Here is a 24,456-nt window from a genome sequence, read left to right on the forward strand (position 1 = left end):
ACCCCTGATGTTTCACAGTTGGGATGGTGTTCTTCGGCTTGCAAGCCCCCCCCCCTTTTTCCTCCAAACATAACTATGGTCATTATGGCCAAACAGTTCTATTTTTGTTTCATCAGACCAGAGTACATTTTTCCAAAAAGTATGATCTTTGTCCCCATGTGCAGTTGCACACCGTAGTCTGGCTTTTTTAATGGCGGTTTTGGAGCATGGCTTCTTCCTTGCTGAGCGGCCTTTCAGGTTATGTCAATATAGGACTCGGTTTAATGTGGATATAGATACTTTTGTTTCCTCCAGCATCTTCACAAGGTCCTTTGCTGTTGTTCTGGGATTGATTTTGCACTTTTCGCACCAAAGTACGTTCATCTTTAGGAGACATGCATGGTCCCATGGTGTTTATATTTGTGTACTATTGTTTGTACAGATGAACGTGGTACCTTCAGGCATTTGGAAATTGCTCCCAAGGATGAACAGACTTGTGGAGGTCTACAATATATTTTCTGAGGTATTGGCTGATTATTTTAGATTTTCTCATGATGTCAAGCAAAGAGGCACTGAGTTTAAAGGTAGGCCTTGAAATACATCCACAGGTACACCTCCAATAGGCTAATTGACATAATTTGAGTCAATCAGAAGCTTCTACCTGACATCATTTTCTGTAATTTTCCAAGCTGTTTAAAGGCACAGTCACCTTAATGTATGTAAACTTCTGACCCACTGGAATTGTGATACAGTGAATTATAAGTGATATAATCTGCCTGAAAATTGTTGGAAAAATTACTTGCGTCATGCACAAAGTAGATGTCCTAACCGACTTGCCAAAACTATAGTTTGTTAACAAGAAATTTGTGGAGTAGTTGAAAAACTAGTTTTAATGACTTCAACCTAAGTGTATGTAAGCTTCCAACGTCAACTGTACATGTTATTCAATCATTGCACCCACACTGCTCACGCATGTCAACAAGCGTCTGCGTAGCCAGGCACTAAAATATTGGTTCTATTTGTGACGTTCAACTAGCTGCAAGTCCTGCCTCTCCCATCTCCTCATTGGTTTTTAGTAGCAAATACCCACATGTGTGATTGAAAGATGAACTGAGGTCCACACTCCAATCCAGTTGGTTGTGGTAATGTACCTTAAAGTTGGTTGCCAACCTCCATATAAAGTCAGAAGAAGAAGAAGCCCGAAGGAGGAGAGATTACTAGAAAAAAACGTCTGTTTACCATTTTACCTGTGGAATAATTGTCGGATTAGAGGACCTTGTGCATTTCAGGTAAAATAACAAACCAATGTTTATATACCATGAAAAATTAGCTAGTAACAGCAAGCTAACTTGATAAATTGCCATAAATGTTTAATGCACTTCGACCTGTCCCCAAATTAATAGAATTGGTACAGTGTTTGTTTTGATATTTCAACCTGCGTGTGCTGATCACATCTGGTGTGGGTGGACAAAATCAACTTGTGCGTGGTCTGGTCAGCATGTAATACCTGTTAGGTGGCTGTACAACTTTATGCCCTGGAACCTCAGTTGGCACACATTATGTGTCTGGACAAAGGGGACTTATCATCACCATGTCACGCCTTGGTCTTAGTATTTTGTGTTTTCTTTAATTATTTGTTCAGGCCAGGGTGTGACATGGGGTTATTGTATTTTCGTATTGGGGTTTGTAGTATTTGGGATCGCGGCTGAGTAAGGGTGTTGTATAGGCTTGGCTGCCTGAGGCGGTTCTCAATCAGAGTCAGTTGATTCTCGTTGTCTCTGATTGGGAACCGTATTTAGGTAGCCGGGGTTTCACTCTGTATTTCGTGGGTGATTGTTCCTGTCTCTGTGTAGTTTCACCAGATAGGCTGTAATTAGGTTTCACGTTCCGTTTGTTGTTTTTGTATTTTGTATAGTTATTTCATGTGTCACTTTTCCATTAAAGTCATGAGTAACCACCACGCTGCATTTCGGTCCGACTCTCTTTCTACAAACGAAGAACGACGTTACACACCAGTTCTGATGTTGCTCTGTAATTAAAACTTTGAATTCTCTCTCAAACTTTCCAACTTAATAATTGCCACCGGGACACTTAAGCAAAATAAACAACACATTTAATTTGATAAGAAAGTTCTTTCTGTAAGTCACATTAGCACCCATGGAGTCAGTGGAGGGATGGTTTCAGTCCTTCAGATATTAGAGAATTCGCCCGCTAGCTGCTAGCCGTAGCCTGCTAGCTGTCTAGAGCATATTTGACTTTTAGCTGAATAGATCCATCGGCCAATTTCCTGGGCCACTATACCTATTTTGCCAATTGGACTTTGACCCCTCTGCTACTAGGAACCCTACTAATCCATCACGACTGGTCTATCGACGTCACCGCACGCGGAGGCTAGAACAGTCTTTCCTCCGTCCTTTAAGGTCCTTCTGCTAGCCCCGGCCAACTAGCTGTCTGAATCACCGTGTCTCCAGCCAGCCCAACCACTCACTGGACCCCTATGATCCAATCTTCAGAGCTCGTACTGATAGGTGACCTAAACTGGGGCATGCCCTCAATCTCACACAAGTTATCAATGAACCCACCAGGCACAACCCCAAATCCGTAAACACGGGCACCCTCATAGAGATCATGCAAACCAACTTGCCCTCTAAATACATCTCTGCTGTTTTCAACCAAGATCTCAGCGATCACTGCCTCATTGCCTGGTTCTGTAATGGGTCTGCGGTCAAACGACCACCCGTCATCACTGTCAAATGCTCCCTAAAACACTTCAGCAAGCAGGCATTTCTAATCATCCTGGCCTGGGTATCCTGGAAGGATATTGACCGCATCCCGTCAGTAGAGAATGCCTGGTTATTCTTTAAAAGTGCCTTCCTCACCCTCTTAAATAAGCATGCCCCATTCAAAAAATGTAGAACCAGGAAAAGATATAGCTTTTGGTTCTCTTCAGACCTGACTGCCCTTGACCAGCACAAAAACATCCTATTGCCTTTTGCATTAGCATCGAATAGCCCCCGTGATATGCAACTTTTCAGGGAAGTCAGGAACCAATATACACAGGCAGTTAGGAAAGCTAAGGCTAGCTTTTTCAAACAGAAATTTGCATCCTGTAGCACAAACTAAAAAAAGTTCTGGGACACTGTAAAGTCCATGGAGAATAAGAGCACCTTCTCCCAGCTGCCCACTGCACCGAGGCTAGGAAACACTGTCACCACTGATAAATCAACTATAATTGAGAATTTCAATAAGCATTTTTCTACTGCTGGCCATGCTTCCCACCTGGCTACCCCTACCCCGACAGCCCTCCACCCCCTACAGCAACTCGCCCAAGCCTCCCCATTTCTCCTTCACCCAAATCGGGATAGCTGATGTTCTGAAAGAGCTGCAAAATCTGGACCCTCTCTTTCTAAAATTATCTGCCAAAAGTGTTGCAACCCCTATTACTAGTCTGTTCAACCTCTCTTTCGTATCGTCTGAGATTACCAAAGATGGGAAAGCTGCCGCGGTCATACCCCTCTTCAAAGGGGGAGACACTCTAGACCACAACTGCTACAGACCTATATCTATCCTACCCTGCCTTTCTAAGGTCTTCAAAAGCCAAGTTAACAAACAGATTACTGACCATTTCGAATCCCACCGTGCCTTCTCCGCTATGCAATCTGGTTTCAGAGCTGGTCATGGGTGCACCTCAGCCATGCTCAAGGTCCTAAATTATATCCTAAACGCCATCGATAAGAGACATTACTGTGCATTACTGTTCATCGACCTGGCCAAGGCTTTCGACTCTGTCAATCACCACATTCTTATCGGCAGACTCAGTTTCTCAACAGCCTTGGTTCCAACAGCCTTGGTTTCTCTAATGATTGCCTCGCCTGGTTCACCAACTACTTCTCAGACAGAGTTCAGTGTGTCAAATCGGAGGGCCTGTTGTCCGAACCTCTGGCAGTCTCTATAGGGGTGCCACAGGGTTCAATTCTCGGGCCGACTCTCTTCTCTGTATATATCAAGGATGTCGCTCTTGCTGCTGGTGATTCTCTGATCCACCTCTACGCAGACAACATCATTCTGTATACCTCTTGCCCTTCTTTGGACACGGTGTTAACTAATCTCCAGACGAGCTTCAATGCCATACAACTCTCCTTCTGTGGCCTCAAACTGCTCTTCAATCTAAGTAAAACTAAATGTATGCTCTTCAACTGATCGCTGCCCGCACCTGCCCGCCCGTCCAGCATCACTACTCTGGACGGTTCTGACTTAGAATATGTAGACAACTACAAATATCTAGGTGTCTGACTAGACTGTAAACTCTCCTTCCACACTCACATTAAGCATCTCCAATCCAAAATTACATCTAGAATTGGCTTCCTATTTCACAACAAAGCAACCTTCACTCATGCTGCCAAACACACTCTCATAAAACTGACAATCCTACCGATCCTCGACTTCGACAATGTCATTTACAAAATAGCCTCCAACACTCTACTCAACAAATTGGAAGAAGTCTATCACAGTGCCATCCGTTTTGTCACCAAAGCCCCATATACTACCCACCACTGTGACCTGTACGCTCTCGTGGGCTGGCCCTTGCATCATACTCATCGTCAAACCCACTGGCTCCAGGTCATCTACAAGTCTCTGCTAGGTAAAGTCCTGCCTTATCTCAGCTCACTGGTCACCATCGCAGCACCCACCCATAGCACATGCTCCAGCAGGTATATCTCACTGGTCACCCCCAAAGGCTATTCTTCGTTTGGCCGCCTCGCATTCCAGTTCTCTGCTGCCAATGACTAGAACGAACTGCAAAAATCACTGGAGCTGGAGACACATATCTCCCTCACTAGCTTTAAGCACCAGCTGTCAGAGCAGCTCACAGATCACTGCACCTGTACATAGCCCATCTGTAAATAGCCCATCCAACTACCTCATCCCCATACTGTATTTATTTATTTATCTTGCTCCGTTGAACACCAGAATCTCTACTTGCACATTCATCTTCTGCACATCTACCATTCCAGTGTTTAATTGCTATATTGTAATTACTTTGTGTTAGGTGAGAATTGTCTGTTAATTGAATGATTAGAATATTCCGCCCTGAAACATAATTGCATGGAATTGATTAGAATGTATAAAATCATAATCAATAAATGTGTAGTCCTAGTCAGAATTAGGGTAAAGACAATGTGTCTTTATGGTATTATAAACACAGACTGTCTGAGCTTGGTGCCGACCTGACTAGAGATTGGGAGAGAACAGGGAGTACGTGTCAAGAACAAGATCACAAAGCTCTGGTGGCTGGGTAGCAGGACATGTGTGTGCGTATGGCTGTGTGGGCATGAGAAGTCAGTATAAAATGAATTGTTTCGTATTCTTGACTTTAGAACATTCTCTGAATAAATGGTACTAACCTTTTGTATAAGCTGAGTCTTTGACTAATTATTATTATACCCATGGTCTTCCAAACCTCAGGAATTGGTCAGAGCTATTGATTGATTGTTATTATCATTGGGATTGGAAATTCTCTTATCACTTTGCCACCATGGCCTATTTATTGCCTTGCCTCCCTTATCCTACCTCATTTGCACTCATTGTATATATATACTTTTTCTACTATATTATTGACTGTATGTATGTTTATTCCATGTGTAACTCTGTGTTGTTGTATGTGTCAAATTGCTTTGGCCAGGTCGCAGTTGCAAATGAGAACTTGTTCTCAACTAGCCTACCTGGTTAAATAAAGGTGAAATATTTTATTTAAAAAAATGTAATTTAAAATTCGGTTTCTTACTGTGCTCACCAAGACCTGTTCTGTTTTCATCTACAGTGAGCACAAAACATCTCTCTGCAACAATAAAATCTCATTGTAAAATCAATTTGACATTGGATGACATTTAAAATAAAACTTCTGCTCTAGATCGTCATCAGTTACTCGAGTTAATAAAATGCTAAACGCATTCTTTGGCACATTAGAGCTAGCTCTGTCTGTGTGTATTTAATATCCTTCCCAATCAGTGAGGTTCAGTGCTGGGTAATTGCTGTAAAATGAAGAGGGAGAGGCAGCCACCACTGATGGTGCAGCCTGAGAAAAAACCTGCTATCAACCATCAGCATTAATTCAATGTAATTAATAACCAGCTCAGCGTATTAATATGAATAATCACCTCGCCTCACTTCCTGTGATAAGTGATGCACTTGAGAGTGGGGGGAGGAGAGAGAGAGGCGAAGAAAGAGAGAGAGAGAAGCCTTGGGGGAGTGCCAGCTTGGCCTTCCCACTGACCCCAATTCAGCTAGGCCACAGCGTAAATCGAATTTGAGTGGGGACGAGGGGGCCAGGAAGCCTTATTGGGAGCAGGGATGAAGGACAGTGAAAAGCTACCTAGCTGCCGGCGGAGAGGAGCTGAGCAACAATTCATTTCACAAGTCAGGAATAATAGAGTAGAGGCGCTGCTGCTGCTTACCCTTACACTTACAGTAGGTGGTGGTCAGAGCCAAAGGTTAGGAGGAAACCTGTGGACTAGTGGATAGTGAATTCAGTTAATCCACCCAAAAACAGTGGGATGGTGGGTTGTAAAAAGCACTATGAGGTCAAAGCTGTTGCAGTTTAAGAACTGTTGGTTAGGCTATGCGTTTGTTGTCAATGTTTTGTTTGTCAGCGCAGCTCAGAATAAACTGGTGGCTTGATCAAAAAACATTGTTGGTTATGAGAGGGTTATTAATGTATTCATATTACTGATCTGTTTCTCTAATAACTTTAGTTACAAGTGAGTGAGACAACAGAACTGTTGGGCTGTTGGCTGCAGAGCCGGGGTAGACAGCTGCTCCTGTTGTAGTCTCCCTTCCAGTAAGGCACTCAACCATCACTATTCATTCTGTGCATGGTCATGCTTACCACTGCTCCCTATTACAGCCAGACTGTCTATGGCCTTACACAACAAAGAACGGGAGCAATTTGGCAGAGGTGCCTCTTGGAAAAGTAGCCACGCTGTCTAAACAGTGAGCAGCTTGCTCAGAAATAATACGTTTGTATATTTATAATGACGTATATTATAACTACTGACAATGTCACACCCTGATCTGTTTCACTTGTCCTTGTCTCCACCCCCTCCAGGTGTCACCCATCTTCCCCACTTATCCTCTGGGTATTTATACCTGTGTTTTCTGTCTGTCTGTGCCAGGTCGTCTTGTTTGTTCAAGTCAACCAGCGTTTTTGTCTCAGCTCCTGTTTTCCCCCAGTCTCTCATTTTCTCATCCTCCTGGTTTTGACTCTTGCCTGTCCTGACTCTGAGCCTGCCTGCCTGCCCCTGACCTTGAGCCTGCCTGCTGCCCTGTACCGTTTTGGACTCTCGTTTTGCCCTGGCAATGAACGCTTGCCTTTCCCTGACCTGCCTTTTGTCTATCCCTTGGATGGTAAAAATACCAGAGCTCAAACCATCTGCCTCCTGCGTCTGCATTGCGTCTCGCCTTGTGTTGTTATAGACAACTGCATACAGTACCAGTAAAAAGTGAACACACCTACTCATTCAAGGGGTTTTTCTTTAATATTTTCTACCTTGTAGAATAATAGTGAAGACATCAAAACTATGAAACAACACATATGGAATCATGTATTAACCAAAAAACAGTGTTCAAAATATATTTTAGATTCTTCAAAGTAGCCATTCTTTGCCTTGATGACAGCTTTGCACACTCGTGGCATGCGCGAGCAGTGTGGGTGCAATAATTTAATAATATAGATTTTTAAATTTATTTTGCAACACTCGCGGTGTAGTCAGCCTGTTATAGGAACGTGCTCACCGACCAAGAACACGCACTGTCGTGGATGCAAGGTCCGATCACTTCTGAAACCAATGTAATGAAACAGGCAGGGAGCAGGTCTCGGACCATCGACCTTCGAGCCTGAAGTCCAGCGCACTATCGACTCTGCTGCAAAAGCATGCTCCAGCATCACAGTCGAAAGCACGCTGGAGTTCGGGCTAGAAGGTCGAGGGTGTCTGTCGTTACAATAACACACATAAATTAATTATTAATTTCGGTTGCCTATCCTGACAAAGTATTTGACTCTGAACTTGCAAAATTCTGACCGGATTACATAATGAAGCGTCCGTTGCTATGCTGGTTGCATGGCTCTATTTTACCGGGTAGCAGCTGCAAAGGAAGGAGGACGCGGGCAGTTCTAGTTCTACTTAACTCAGGAACGCTCGCTCAGTCTGAGCAAAATTATTACCATAGAATTACTCTCCAAGGAATGTATTTTTGACGGTGACTACTTGCTGCTTCAGAGGACCAACAAGACTGGAAAGAGAACATTCTTTACCATATAGAAGTAAATATTGTTAAATAGGAATAAATTATTTAAGTGTTTTTAGATTGAAGTTGTTAGCTACTTACTGCCTAGTCAGCTAACTAGCTAGCCAACCAGACAGTTTAATTTAGGTAACGTTAGCTAGCTAACTAGCTACTGTAACTGTTATTGTAGCTTTCTGTTTGTATTGTAATGAAACAGGAGGGGAGCAGGTCTCGAACCATTGACCTTCTAGCCCGAAGTCCAGCACGCTATCGACTGTGCCGCAAAAGCATGCTTGAGCATAGTCAATATACGCGCTTATAAACCCAGGGTAGTTACACTACTCCCTCCGTTCAAAGAGCGCGTCTTTGTTACACTACTCCATCTGTGTAAGACTCCACATCTTACACGGAACCCAAACCGGCTGCCAGCGTGTGCCATCTTGCATACATTTATTTTGTCCCCCTACACCAAACGCGATCACGACACGCAGGTTAAAATGTCATAAACTCTGAACCAATTACATTAATTTGGGGACAGGTCGAAAAGCATTAAAAGGCAAGTTAGCTAGTTAGCTTGCACTTGTTAGCTAATTTGTCATATTTAGCTAGCTTGCTGTTGCTAGTTAATTTGTCCTGAGATGTAAACATTGAGTTGTTATTTTACCTGAAACATACAAGGTCCTCTACTCCGACAATTAATCCACACATAAAACGGTCAACCGAATCATTTCTAGTCATCTCTCCTTCCAGGATTTTTCTTCTTTGGTCTTATATGGTGATTGGCATCTAAACTTTCATAGTATTACCACGAAGAACGGCAACACAGTTTGTCTTTCAATCACCCTCATGGGTATAACCAATGAGGAGATGGCACGTGGGTACATGCTTCTATAAACTAATGAGGAGATGGGAGAGGCAGGACTTGCAGCTCGATCTGCGTCAGAAATATAAAGTACTTTTATTTTAGTCCTTGGCAATGCAGACGCTCGTTGACACGCGAGAGCAGTGTGGGTGCAATAATTGAATAACATAGATTTCTACATTTATTTTCCAATGCTCGCGCACTTTCCAACCAGGCGAAGCACTATGAAAGCACCACTGATCTCAACAAGAGGCGCAACATTCAGAGAAATTCACAATTCAGGGTAACGTTAAGCAGTTAACTTCTATTAGATACAGTGCCTTGCGAAAGTATTCGGCCCCCTTGAACTTTGCGACCTTTTGCCACATTTCAGGCTTCAAACATAAAGATATAAAACTGTATTTTTTTGTGAAGAATCAACAACAAGTGAGACACAATCATGAAGTGGAACGACATTTATTGGATATTTCAAACTTTTTTAACATATCAAAAACTGAAAAATTGGGCGTGCAAAATTATTCAGCCCCCTTAAGTTAATACTTTGTAGAGACACCTTTTGCTGCGATTACAGCTGTAAGTCGCTTGGGGTATGTCTATCTGTTTTGCACATCGAGAGACTGACATTTTTTCCCATTCCTCCTTGCAAAACAGCTCAAGCTCAGTGAGGTTGCATGGAGAGCATTTGTGAACAGCAGTTTTCAGTTCTTTCCACAGATTCTCGATTTGATTCAGGTCTGGACTTTGACTTGGCCATTCTAACAACTGGATATGTTTATTTTTGAACTATTCCATTGTAGATTTTGCTTTATGTTTTGGATCATTGTCTTGTTGGAAGACAAATCTCCGTCCCAGTCTCAGGTCTTTTGCAGACTCCATCAGGTTTTCTTCCAGAATGGTCCTGTATTTGGCTCCATCCATCTTCCCATCAATTTTAACCATCTTCCCTGTCCCTGCTGAAGAAAAGCAGGCCCAAACCATGATGCTGCCACCACCATGTTTGACAGTGGGGGTGGTGTGTTCAGGGTGATGAGCTGTGTTGCTTTTACGCCAAATATAACATTTTGCATTGTTGCCAAAAAGTTCAATTTTTGTTTAATCTGACCAGAGCACCTTCTTCCACATGTTTGGTGTATCTCCCAGGTGGCTTGTGGCAAACTTTAAACAACATTTTTTATGGATATCTTTAAGAAATGGCTTTCTTCTTGCCACTCTTCCATAAAGGCCAGATTTGTGCAATATACGACTGATTGTTGTCCTATGGACAGAGTCTCCCACCTCAGCTGTAGATCTCTGCAGTTCATCCAGAGTGATCATGGGCCTCTTGGCTGCATCTCTGATCAGTGTTCTCCTTGTATGAGCTGAAAGTTTAGAGGGACGGCCAGGTCTTGGTAGATTTGTAGTGGTCTGATACTCCTTCCATTTCAATATTATCGCTTTCACAGTGCTCCTTGGGATGTTTAAAGCTTGGGAAATATTTTTGTATCCAAATCCGGCTTTAAACTTCTTCACAACAGTATCTCGGACCTGCCTGGTGTGTTCCTTGTTCTGCATGATGCTCTCTGCGCTTTTAACGGACCTCTGAGACTATCACAGTGCAGGTGCATTTATATGGAGACGTGATTACACACAGGTGGATTGTATTTATCATCATTAGTCATTTAGGTCAACATTGGATCATTCAGAGATCCTCACTGAACTTCTGGAGAGAGTTTGCTGCACTGAAAGTAAAGGGGCTGAACAATTTTGCACGGCCAATTTTTCAGTTTTTGATTTGTTAAAAAAGTTTGAAATATCCAATAAATGTCGCTCCACTTCACGATTGTGTCCCACTTGTTGTTGATTCTTCACAAAAAAATACAGTTTTATATCTTTATGTTTGAAGCCTGAAATGTGGCAAAAGGTCGCAAAGTTCAAGGGGGCCGAATACTTTCGCAAGGCACTGTATCTGGACGGATATAACTTTGTACAACCATTTTTCATCTAGCTAGTTGGTAATCTACAGTACATGTTGCTAGCTATACATATAGTTCAGTGGAGGCTGCTGAGGGGAGGATGGCTCATAAAGTATGGGATGGTATCATACATGTGGTTTCCATGTTGTTGATACCATTCAATTTACTCCATTCCAGCCATCCCCTCAGCAGCCTCCACTGATGTAGTTATATGTCTGTCATATTGAGGTATCTAGCTATAAGTTAAACCTGATCAATCAAATGGATAGGTGTTGGCAAGTATGGTAACTCCAAATGTCCTTAACTTGGTGTCTTCACTAGACAGAGAGAGCGAGATGGGAGGGGGAAGAAAGTTTTTTTTAAAGGATGAAAGTGAGAGAGAGGGAGAGAGGTGGGAAGAGAGTGGAAGACAGAGAGAGAGAGAGATGGATAGAGAGAAAGACAGCAGTTCAAATGTATTTAATTTAACTAGGCAAGTCAGTTAAGAACAAATTCTTATTTACAATGATGGCCTATGTACTTAGACTTAAGTATTTCAACAACTCTTCTCGTACAACTTGTTAGGCAATCATATGTACCTACAGGGGAAGGATGGTCAGCCACATAGGAGAGTGATTTTTACTATTGAGGAGGCCGTGCTGACCGAGATCCATGCTGGTCATTTTGGAGTGAAGCACATGACTGCCACTATCAACATACACTTCTTCTGATGGGGAATTGTCAAGGAGGTGGACAGCTGGGCAAGTTAAATAACCTTTTGTTTATCAATCACATTCTGTTTGTCACACTCTGATATGTTTCACCTGTCTTTGTGCTTGTTTCCACCCCCCTCCAGGTGTCGCCCATCTTCCCCTGTGTATTTATACCTATGTTCTCTGTTTGGCTGTTGCCTGTTCATTTTGCTTGTGAAACCTACCAGCGTTTGTTCCCTTGCGCCAGTCTGTTTCTTGCTCCTGTATCCTAGTCCTTTTGACCCCTCCTTTTGACCCTTCTGCCTGCCTTGAGCCTGCCTGCCATTTCATTCCTTGGCCCACCTCACTGTATAATTGACCCCTGCCTGCCCTGACCCTGAAACTGCCTGCCGTTCTGGACCCTTTACCCCTGCCTGCCCTGAACCTGAAAAACTGCCTGAACCTGAAACTGCCTGCCGTTCTGGACCCTTTACCCCTGCCTGCCCTGAACCTGAAACTGCCTGCCGTTCTGGACCCTTTACCCCTGCCTGCCCTGAACCTGAAACTGCCTGCCGTTCTGGACCCTTTACCCCTGCCTGCCCTGAACCTGAAACTGCCTGCCGTTCTGGACCCTTTACCCCTGCCTGCCCTGAACCTGAAACTGCCTGCCGTTCTGGACCCTTTACCCCTGCCTGCCCTGAACCTGAAACTGCCTGCCGTTCTGGACCCTTTACCCCTGCCTGCCCTGAACCTGAAACTGCCTGCCTGCCCTTCTGGACCCTTTACCCCTGCCTGCCCTGAACCTGAAACTGCCTGTTCTGGACCCTTTACCCCTGCCTGCCCTGCCCTGGACCCTTTACCCCTGCCTGCCCTGAACCTGAAACTGCCTGCCCTGAACCTGAAACTCTGTTCTGGACCCTTTACCCCTGCCTGCCCTGAACCTGAAACTGCCTGCCGTTCTGGACCCTTTACCCCTGCCTGCCCTGAACCTGAAACTGCCTGCCGTTCTGGACCCTTTACCCCTGCCTGCCCTGAACCTGAAACTGCCTGCCGTTCTGGACCCTTTACCCCTGCCTGCCCTTTGCCTGCCGTTCTGGACCCTTTACCCCTGCCTGCCTTTGACATATCGTTTGCCTGCCGTTCTGGACCCTTTACCCCTGCCTGCCTTTGACATATCGTTTGCCTGCCGTTCTGGACCCTTTACCCCTGCCTGCCTTTGACATGACATTGTTTGCCTGCCCCTGTATTAGAAATAAACTGTTTTGTTTCTTTGACACTGTCTGCATCTGGGTCATACCTGAAACGTGATACTATTATGTCTGAAATTATTATGATTTCAATCAATGTCATCTCAAAGAGCATACAATGTTTCAATTTGTCACTTTTTACTTAAAAAGGTCAGTACCCTGTCTAGCCTGCCAGGGCAAAGACTGTGGCGCCAGTGTTGAAGCCTATCAAAGTTGTTTCACCATGGCACATGATCGGTAAGTGTCCCAATTCTAATTTTAAAATGATAAGTTGCTTTGTAATGGTTGCTTTATTTGACCACAGCAGAGTTCAATATTGTGTGTGTGTGTGTCAATATCCTTACAAATATGCACTAATCAAATCAAATCTTCACCGTAAACCTGTGTTTACTTGTTTACGTCTGTCTTCTACCCTGTTCCCTTTAACCCTGCTGCTGTTCTCCAGGACCTAGGGGTTCTGCCCAACACCCAGACATGGATCTACCTGATGTCCTCCATTACCTGCTCTCCAGGACCTAGGGGTTCTGCCCAACACCCAGACATGGATCCACCTGATGTCCTCCATTACCTGTTCTCCAGGACCTAGGGGTTCTGTCCAACACCCAGACATGGATCCACCTCATGTCCTCCATTACCTGTTCTCCAGGACCTAGGGGTTCTGCCCAACACCCAGACATGGATCCACTTGATGTCCTCCATTACCTGTTGTCCAGGACCTAGGGGTTCTGCCCAACACCCAGACATGGATCCACCTGATGTCCTCCATTACCTGTTCTCCAGGACCTAGGGGTTCTGCCAAACACCCAGACGTGGATCTACCTGATGTCCTCCATTACCTGTTCTCCAGGACCTAGGGGTTCTGCCAAACACCCAGACATGGATCCACCTGATGTCCTCCATTACCAATCACCCTCCAACTTTTCATTATATCATCTACAGCTACTGTTATTGTCATGTTGTCATCTGCCAAGAAAGTTTATGCTCTATCATACTGGGCACATAATGTGACATACACATATAAACACTGAGGTCTCCCTCTTCAAATCCCCCTTCTGTGACTTGATGCCTGTTGAGAACAAGTGACAGACAGAACCTCCCACCCACACAACAACCACCTGCTCTACACACCAGAATTCAGTATTTTAGTCTGATTGCCATGTGAGTGTAGAAAAAAATCTATGAAAATAAATGAAATGACACCTTATGTATTAAAATCTTAAATATTGCCAGGTTGGTTTTCACAGCTGTTTCACAAGGTGTTCATTATTGTAAGTTATCCTTTGATTGTATTTATTTGCTCCACATTATTCATTGTTGTGTCCTAGGACCTACTAGATACATGTATATTCAACCACAAGGGTTTACTATATATTTAACCACAAGGGTGTATTAATGTGTTATGTGAGATTGATAAAAATATATCATAAGAGAGGACTACTGAAATTCTATTATTTCAGTGTAGATAAGAGACTGGGCAGGTTCAAATGAAATCATGACAGCCAGACAAGCCAGCGTATGAATCAAACGGATTGGAGTGGAAATGAGCTGACTTTGTGTTCTGTAAGATAAGTAACTTTAAAGTGTCAAGCAGATTACACATTTTCTTTGCCATTTCAAAGCAAATGTATTGGTCACATACACATATTTAGCAGATGTTATTGCGGGTGTAGCGAAATGCTTGGAACACTGCACTCATCTGTCAAATTTACAAACCGTAACATTTAAAGACATGGATTTCATGTTGTAATTGTCAACAAGGTACCCAAAAGTAGTTCGAAGTAATGTTTTCATTTTATTAGCTCAACAAAACTTGTTAAAACAGTAAAATTATCACGGAAATCAGCCTTGTTTGCATAGCGATGATGAAAGTCATAACAAACCCCAGCTGCAAACTGTCTCCAGTTTATACAAGTCCTTTCCTGTCCAATTCATCTCCAGCTCGTATCCCATTAAGCATAGAAAATAGATAATGTAATCTAGTTTGATTAGATGCACCGAGAGGACAGGGTTTTTACAATAAACAGCCTTCAGAAAGCATTCACCACCCTTGAACTTTTCCACATTTTGTTGTGTTACAGCCAAGATTTTGTCACTGGCCTACACAATAAATACCCCATAATGTCAAAGTGGAATTATGTTTTGACAAATTACATAAAAAAATGTAGACCTGAAATGTCTCGAGTCAATAAGTATTCAACCCCTTTGTTATGGCAAGCCTAAATAAGTTCAGGAGTAAAATAATGACTTTAATGGCTGTGATAGGAGAAAACTGAGAAAGCAATCCTGTACAGATGAAAAAAATATTCCAAAACAGAAAAAAAACTCAAAAACAACCTCACCCGAGCATCCTCCTCAAACTCCTGCTGACTTTCGCAGATTCTGCCAATAATTTCCTGAAGTTGCCGGTAATAGGCTACAATTGGAGTCTGCAACCTTTCTCATGTGGAATACCAATTTATTTGACAATTTCTACCGATCTGCATGCCAATTATGGTTTTCATATGCACATTTTCATGGAACAGTTTAATTTCATTTATAATAATGTCTTCGTATCTCAAAAGCATTGTCATGTGGTTAATCAAAATTCTATTGAAATCTAAGAGGTCTGTCCATGACATCTACAGTGCCTTCAGAGAGTATTCATACCCCTGGATTTATTCCACATTTTGTTGTGTTACAGACTGAATTCAAAATGGATTAAATATACATTTTTCCCTCACCCATCCACACACCCCATGAAGATCAAGTGTAAACATGTTTTTACACGAGTGTTCACACCCCTGAGTCAATACATGTTAGAATCACCTTCGGCAGCGATTACTTCTGTGAGTCTTTCTGGGTAACTTTGTATTCAGTGCATAACGTTAATGTCTTTGCTATATTTTTTTTGCAGCTTTACTTTAGTGCTTTAATGCACAAAGGATGCATGTTTTGGAATATTTTGTATTCTGTACAGGCTTCCTTCTTTTCACTCTGTAAATTTGGTTAGTTTTGTGGAGTAACTACCTACAGTTGATCTATTTAGTTTTCCCCTATCACAGTCAATAAACTCTGTAAGTTTTAAAGTCACCATTGGCTTCATGGTGAAATCCCTGAGAAGATTACATCCTCAGTTAGGAAGGACGCCTGTATCTTTGTAGTGACTGGGTGCATTGATACACCATGCAAACTGTAACTAATAACTTACTTCACCATGCTCAAAGGAATATTCAATGTCTGCTTTTTTATATTCCCATCTACCAATCGGTGTCCTTCTTTGCTAGACATTGGAAAACCTCCTGGTCTTTGTAATTGTCTGAAATTCAATGCTTGACTGAGGGACCTTTCAGCTAATTGTATGTGTGGGGTACAGAGATGAGGTAGTCATTGAAAAATCATGTTAAACAGTATTATTGCATACAGAGTGAGTCCATGCAACTCATTATCTGACTTGTTAAGCACATTTTCACTCCTGAACTTATTTTTGGCTTGCAATAACAAAGGGGTTGAATACTTTTTGACTCAAGACACTTCACAGCTTTTCATTTTTTATTAATTTGTACAAATTTCGAAAAACATAATTCCACTTTAACAATACAGCGTATTGTGTGCAGGCCAGTGACAAAAAACGACATTTAATCGATTTTAAATTCAGCCTGCAACAATGTCCAGACGTGTGAACACTTTCAGAAGGCACTGTAAATGAACCAGACAGGTCCTACAGGCCCTTTTGTCACACCTGGACTACTGCCCAGTTGTGTGGTCATGTATGGTAAAGAAGGACACACAGTTGAAGTCGGGAGTTTACATACACTTAGGTTGGAGTCATTAAAAGTAACTTTTCAACCATTCCGTACATTTCTTCTTAACAAACTATAGTTTTGGCAAGTCGATTAGGACATCTACTTTGTGCATGACAAGTAATTTTTGTTTACAGACAGATTATTCCACTGTATCACAATTGTAGTGGGTCAGTAGTTTACATACACTAAATTGACTGTGCCTTTTTAACAGCTTGGAAAATGTCATGGCTTAGAAGCTTCTGATAGGCTAATAGACATAATTTGAGTCAATTGGAGGTGTACCTGTGGGTGTATTTCAAGGCCGACCTTCAAACTCAGTGCCTCTGTGCTTGACATCACGGGAAAATCAAAAGAAATCAGCCAAGACCTCAGAAAAAACAATTGTAGACCTCCACAAGTCTGGTTCATCCTTGGGAGCAATTTCCAAACGCCTGAAGGTACCACGTTTATCTGTACAAACAATAGTACGCAAGTATAAACACCATGGGACCACACAGCCGTCATGCTACTCAGGAAGGAGACGCGTTCTGTCTCCTAGAGATGAATGTACTTTGGTGTGAAAAGTGCAAATCAATCCCAGAACAACAGCAAAGGACCTTGTGAAGATGCTGGAGGAAACGGGTACAAAAGTAACTATATCCACAGTAAAACGAGTCCTATAACGACATAACCTGAAAGGCCACTCAGCAAGGAAGAAGCCACTTCTCCAAAATCGCCATTAAAAAGTCAGACTACGGTTTGCAACTGCACATGGGGACAATATTGTAATTTTGGAGAAATGTCCTCTGGTCTGATGAAACAAAAATAGAACTGTTTGGCCATAATGATCTTTATGTTTGGAGGAAAAAGGGGAGGCTTGCATGCCGAAGAACACCATCCCAACCGTGAAGCACGGGGGTGGCAGCATCATGTTATGGGGGTGCTTTGCTGCAGGAGGGACTGGTGCACTTCACAAAATAGATGGCATCATGAGGGTGGAAAACTATGTGGATATATTGAAGCAACATCTCAAGACACCAGTCAGGAAGTTAAAGCTTGGTCGCAAATGGGTCTTCCAAATGGAAAATGGCCCCAAGCATACTTCCAAAGATGTGGCAAAATGGCTTAAGGACAACAAAGTCACGGTGTGGAGTGGCCATCACAAATCCCTGACCTCAATCGTATAGAAAATGTGTGGGCAGAACTGAAAAAGCGTGTGTGAGCAAGGAGGCCTGCAAACCTGACTCAGTTACACCAGCTCTGTCAGGAGGAATGGGACAAAATTCACCAAACGTATTGTGGGAAGCTTGTGGAAGGCTACCTGAAACGTTTGACCCAAGTTAAACAATTTAAAGGCAATGCTACCAAATACAAATTGAGTGCATGTAAACTTCTGACCCACTGGGAATGTGATGAATGAAATAAAAGTTGAAATAAATCATTCTCTCTACTATTATTCTGACATTTCACATTCTTAAAATAAAGTAGTGATCCTAACTGACCTAAAACAGGGGATTTTTGTTTGGATTAAATGTGAAAAACTGAGTTTAAATGTATTTGGCGTACGGTGTAAGTAAACTTCCGACTTCAACTGTAGGAAGATTAAAGTTTGACCAGAACAGAGCAGCACGTAATGCACTTAGATTTACATGGAGGGCAAATGTCAGTGGTATGCGTGTCAATTTCTCCTGGCTCAAAGTTGAGGAGAGACTGACTGGTCTTTGTCCGAGGTGTTGATGGGTTAAAGGTATCAAACTGTCTATTCAAGTTCAGACACTCATCGGTACCACACAAGACTTGTAGCCAGAGGTCTCGTCACAGTCCCCAGATCCAGCACAGAGGCTTGGAAACGCACAGTATTAAATAGAGCCATGACTATATGAAACTCTGCCATGAAACTCTGCCAGGTAACTCAAGCTAGCAGTTTTTAAAAATTAAAACCAGTTTTTATTGTATTTTGCATTATATTATGTAGTGTTATGTATATTATTACTTGTGTTTTGTTTCCTGTTTGGACCCCAGGAAGAATTGGGGAACATAATAAAATATTGTGTCTGTGTGTGCCTGCATGCGCCTGCATGCGTGTCCAGTGTCGTACCTTGCCTGACGGCGAGCGTGGTGGTGTAGACTAGGAACAGCAGGATGTAGTTGAGAAAGCTCTGGAACACGGGCGTGTTGGCGTGGTATTCATGAGCCAGGTACTTGCTGGTCAGCCCGATGCCACAGACGAGCAGAGACAGGACCTGGCCCAGAGCCAGAGTTACCAGAAGTTCCCTGGAGAGGAGAGGCAGGATAGAAGACAGTGTTACTACACACTGGCATTACAGTACAGCTACTAAACCATAGACTGGAAAGGGCATTGGAACGCAGCTTGTGCACTACAGTACATTCACATAGAGTGCATTCGGAAAATATTCAGACCTTGACTTTTTCCACATTTTGTTACGTTACAGCCTTATTCGAAAATGTCTGAAATTGTTTTCTTACTTCAATCCACACAATACCACATAACGACAAATCCAAAACAGGTTTTTAGAAGTGTTAACAAATTCATAAAAACATCAAAAAATATCACATTTACATAAGTATTCAGACCCTTTACTCAGTACTTTGTTGAAGCACCTTTGGCAGCGATAACAGCCTCGAGTCTTCTTGGTTATGACACTTGTCGTGGTAATTATTCTAATCAAAGGAGAGACTTTTAGATTTCTTCAAAACTAGCAAACTTTATTAATAATTACTGCAGTAATGGAGCGTTAACGTTCACCCAATGTTGTAAAGTTAAAGCCCAAATAAACAGGGTTAGGTTACAACATATGTAGAAATATGTAGAAATTATACAAAAAAAGGTACATTGTCCTCTCATTCAACATACATCAAGATTTAAATTACACCAAATATTCTGTTTCTAGTTCATTTACTGCTTGTTTATACAGAAATACTAAGGTAACATAGGATACTAGGCCCTTCCCTCAGAATAATGGAGTCCAGTATTCATCTGCCATGTGGGAGAAATAAACTGGAGGGAGGGTCTGCCTGGCACTGGCAGACAGGCACACAGACACTAATCATAGAATGGAATGCAGTCTTCAGCTTATCACCAAGCCATCATAAAACTACTTTCAGCGTTAAACCTCAGAGGCTCCCCTCAGAAAAAACAGACCGTGAATATACTCATATACATTCTAATATGAAAGTAATGTGATTAACATAATGTTGTAATTCTACAACACGCTACAACCTTGGCACACCTATATTTGGAGAGCGTCTCCCATTCTTCTCTGCAGATCTTCTCAAGCTCTGTCAGGTTGGATGGGGAGCATCGCTGCACAGTTATTTTCAGGTCTCTCCAAAGATGCGCGATCGGGTTCAAGCTGGGCCACTCAAGGACATTCAGAGACTTGTCTTGAAGCCACTCCTGTGTTGTCTTGGCTGTGTGCTTAGGGTCGTTGTCCTTCTGGAACGTTCTCCCATCTCCACAGTGCCTATCCAAATCATGTCCAATTCAAGTCAACCAGTGTGTTTTCCCATGCTCCTGTTTTCTATTATTTTTTTCTAGTCTTCCCGGTTTTGACTCTTGCCTGTTTTTTCTGGACTCAGTACCCACCTGCATGACCCTTTTGCCTGCCCTGACATTGCGTCTGTCTGTCACTCTTTGCCTCTTGGACTCAGAATCTGGTTTTGACCTTTTGCCTGTCCACGACCATTCTCTTGCCTTCTCCTTTTGGATTATAATTAAACTACAAAGACTCTAACCAACTGCCTCCTGTGTCTACATCTGGGTCTCGCCTTGTGTCCTTATACCATCAGCCATTGTGACACTTAGCCTGGCTTCCTCTCCTTCTTCAACAGGTGGTTCGGGACACTGAGCTTCCTCACTGGGCTTACTGTACAGTGCGGTCTCAAATGAACCCCCATTCTCCATAAAATGTACTACTTCTGGCCAATAACATCCTCCTTTATTTCCATATGGTGCTCTACTATTCGCCTATAACACTCTATTTCCTTGTTTTGGCCCAAGCCTGAACACACACCACCTCTCAGGCCACCTGTGTCTTTGATTGTGTATGTGGTGAAATACAGTAGTGGGACCTGTCAGTCCTGGCTGGAGATGAAAGGGATTAAGAAAGAGCTGTCAATCAAGTCTAAACACACACACACAACCCTCTCCCCCGTAGACAGACCACAGTGCACAAATCAGCCCCTTCACTGCTCCCTCTACATCTACACACAGGCACAGGGACCAGGGAGAACACGCATGGGCACACACACACACTGGAAGAGACATGTGCAAATGTAAAGCAGCTCCAATGTAATACCTGCATATCCAGTACAGAGCTGTAGTAAAGGACCAAAAAACAGGCATACACGCAATCCAGTCGATATACATTAATACTTGTTCCGTTGACTCAGTTAATTTAAAATCTCATTCGGAATGACTGGGAAATAATAGGAAGTGTGTGTGTCCTTATAGAGGAAAAGGCCAAAGAAACGAGGTACACAATAATATGATACAAACATGAAGAAGTAAACCAGACAGATGCACAGTCAGCTCAGGGAAACCAATTATATCCACTGCTACCCCTGGAGCCTGGACTGCATTTCAGCAGGAGGGAATTAGCATGCAACATTTTCAGTGCCACAGACAAGTTATGATATTAAAAAAGGACAAGCACCAACAGTGACCTGATCTGAGTGTTTCATCTTAGTAAATATTCAGAGGTACTGCTTATGAGACACACTACAGGTGGTGTTGATATCATTGACTATACTTATTTTTTGTATACCCCCTTTTTTCCCCAATTTTGTGGTATCCAATTGGTAGTTACAGTCTTGTCCCATCGCTGCAATGCCGTACGGACTCGGGAGAGGCAAAGGTTGAGAGCCGTGCGTCCTCCGAAACACAACCCAGCCAAGCCACACTGCTTCTTGACCCTCTGCTTGCTTAACCCGGAAGCCAGCCACACCAATGTGTCAGAGGAAACACTGTACACCGCCACAGGAGTCGTTAGCGCACGATGGGACAAGAACATCCCTGCCAGCCAAACCCTCCCCTAACCCGGATGATGCTGGGCCAATTGTGGCCGCCCCATGGGTTTCCCGGCTGCGACAGAGCCTGGACTTGAACCAGGATCTCTAGTGGCACAGTTAGCACTGCGATGCAGTGCCTTAGACCACTGCACCACTCAGGAGGCCTGACTATACCTTTTTTTGCTTATCACATAACAGTGTTCTTACAATGTTCTCCCTGTACACTAAGTCAGAACTGTAGAATAAATAAAGGGGGCATATAAGCAGACAATGAAAGTTCTTACAATAGTTGATGATTACATTTCTCTAAATCAGGTTATAGGCTACATGTGCTCCACCAAGTCAGAACAGTAGGTGAAATTAAGAGGGGTAAAAATATCAATTGATTAGGGTGAGGCACACTGGCTACAAATATTTTACTACACAACATCAAATCAAATGTTATTTGTCACGTGCCAAATACAACAGGTATTTCACCTTACAGTGAAATGCTTACTTACAAGCCTTTAACCAACAATGCATTTTTATGATAAATAAGGCTATATACACAGGGTATTTAACATACAGTTAAGTTAGTATTACTTTCTTAGCTACAGTATACATATCTCCCTGGCATATTACATCAATTATGCAGCTGCATACAAGACATTTTTGCACTCACCTTGCTGCGTTGTGCTCATTTGAACAGGAAGGTGGCGTGGCGGTCCTTCGAGGGCAAATTTTGTCATCAAACTGTCATCCAAGTCTGCCATTCTCTGGATTTATGGCACTTTCAAGACAACTGGGATCTCGGAAAAAAACAAGGTCAAATCATGATGACGTCAGTGATCTTCAGGTCGTAGCTCTAGAAAGAAGCCCAAGTTCCCGACTTAAAATTCAGAGTAGGATTACCGTTAAAAACGTATTTCCCTTGTCGGAGCTCATCCCCCCCCCCCCCCCCCCCGAGTTCCCAGTTGTCTTGAAATCACTGAAGTCCGATTTCCCAGTATTTGGAGCGCAGCAGAAATCATGCTGGATTGACAGCATGGCCAATGTTGAATGTTTATCATTTTAAGCTTGGAAAAGAGACCCTTAAACACAACTTGGGACCACACAGCCACACTACTGAATAGCAGGCTAGTGATTGCTTTGCCATGTTTGCACTTAGCCACTAATTCCTTCCAAACCATTCATTGTTGAATTTGCGATTTCCAACTTGTCCACTGGCCAATGAGCACCGATACGTTTTACCTATAATTTCTCTTCATTATTTATTTTCAAAATGACAAAGATTAAAAAGCATTTGCCAGTAGATTGTCAACTTGATTCATGATGATGACTGCTAGCTTGCTAGCTAAGATTTTGAAAGTATGGTGTTGACATGATCAGTCCAATCAACGCTATTGTACTTATAACATGATTTGACGTCATTTCATCTGTTGCCAATGACCTTGAGCCTTCTTGGATGGGCACTTCTAATGTAACTCTATGGCAGCACCCAAGGGGCTTGAATTTGAGGACTACCCTTAGATTTGACGGTGATGTAGAGTAACAGAACACAGCCAATCACGGCACAACTAGAGAACATTACCCAATCATGACGCAACTAGAGAACAGAAGCACCTGCATTTTGGAGCTGCCTTACTCAAGAAAGAAAATACCATGTTTGTATGCGGCTTTATTAACTCAATTATTTTTTATATTCTTTGCAAGCTGATATGTGACACTGATATGTGTATTAATGCCAAAATAACATGCAAAACAGGCAACCCCCCACAACGACAACAAAAGGTGTTTTTATTTTACATTTCTAATAGAAATGTGGGGCTCAAAACACCTGCCCGGAATGACGGGTCACCACTGCATACACTTGACTCAGTTGATATACATTAATATTGGTTCCCTTGACTCAGTTCATTTAAAATCTCATTAGGAATGACTGGGAAATAATAGGAAGTATGTGTGTCCTTAGAGGAAAAGGTCAAATGCCAGGGTTTGAAATTAGGTACACAATAATATGATACAAACATGAAGAGGTAAACTAGACAGACGCACAGTCAACTCAAGGAAACCAGTTAGATCCACTGCTACTCCTGGAGCCTGGACTGATTATTTCAGCAGGAGGGAATTAGCATGCAACGCTTCCAGCTCCACAGACACGTTGATATTAAAAAACTGAGACGCTAAGGACAAGTCACAACAGTAACCTGACCTGAGTGTTTCAAATGAGATAATATTCAGAGGTGCTGCTTATGAGACACACTACTTAAGGTGTTGATATCATTGACTATACTTACTCTGCTAATGTTAAATGTGACCAAAAACCCTAAACATCAAATACTTCATGCTCATCTCTCTGTGCTGAAATGCAAAGCAGTCTTACCACTCCCACATCTGGTTTACTATTCAATTACTACTCAATTGATGTGTAATGTAGGGTTTCTCAACTCTTCACGGGTTCCACCAAGGCTGTGTTGGTGGGTAATTCTGAGATAACGACATCATCTGATGGAGCAGAGATATCCAACTGCTCCAAGCCTCTCTTTCTTCCTCTGCAGCTACAGAAGCCTATTGTGGAGAGTTTATTTTCCAATTTTCTCCCAGACACCTTTAATTACAGCTGTAGGCTGGGAGCATTTCTGTGTGGAGCCAGATTCATAGCACTAGGAGAAGCAGAGGTGAGAGTCTGGG

General features: G+C 42.7%; 1 protein-coding gene across 1 annotated transcript in view; it reads right to left on the reverse strand.

Annotated features, from left to right (window-relative positions):
- Positions 1–24,456, reverse strand: part of LOC123990734 (solute carrier family 35 member F1-like) — a 151,248-nt gene that overhangs the window by 70,927 nt on the left and 55,865 nt on the right. The window contains exon 3 of the mRNA XM_046291553.1: positions 18,854–19,029. Within this exon, the coding sequence (XP_046147509.1) occupies positions 18,854–19,029 (176 nt within the window). The remainder of the gene's footprint in view (positions 1–18,853; positions 19,030–24,456) is intronic.

Source organism: Oncorhynchus gorbuscha, linkage group LG12 (genome assembly GCF_021184085.1).
Source record: "Oncorhynchus gorbuscha isolate QuinsamMale2020 ecotype Even-year linkage group LG12, OgorEven_v1.0, whole genome shotgun sequence".
NCBI lineage: Eukaryota > Metazoa > Chordata > Actinopteri > Salmoniformes > Salmonidae > Oncorhynchus > Oncorhynchus gorbuscha.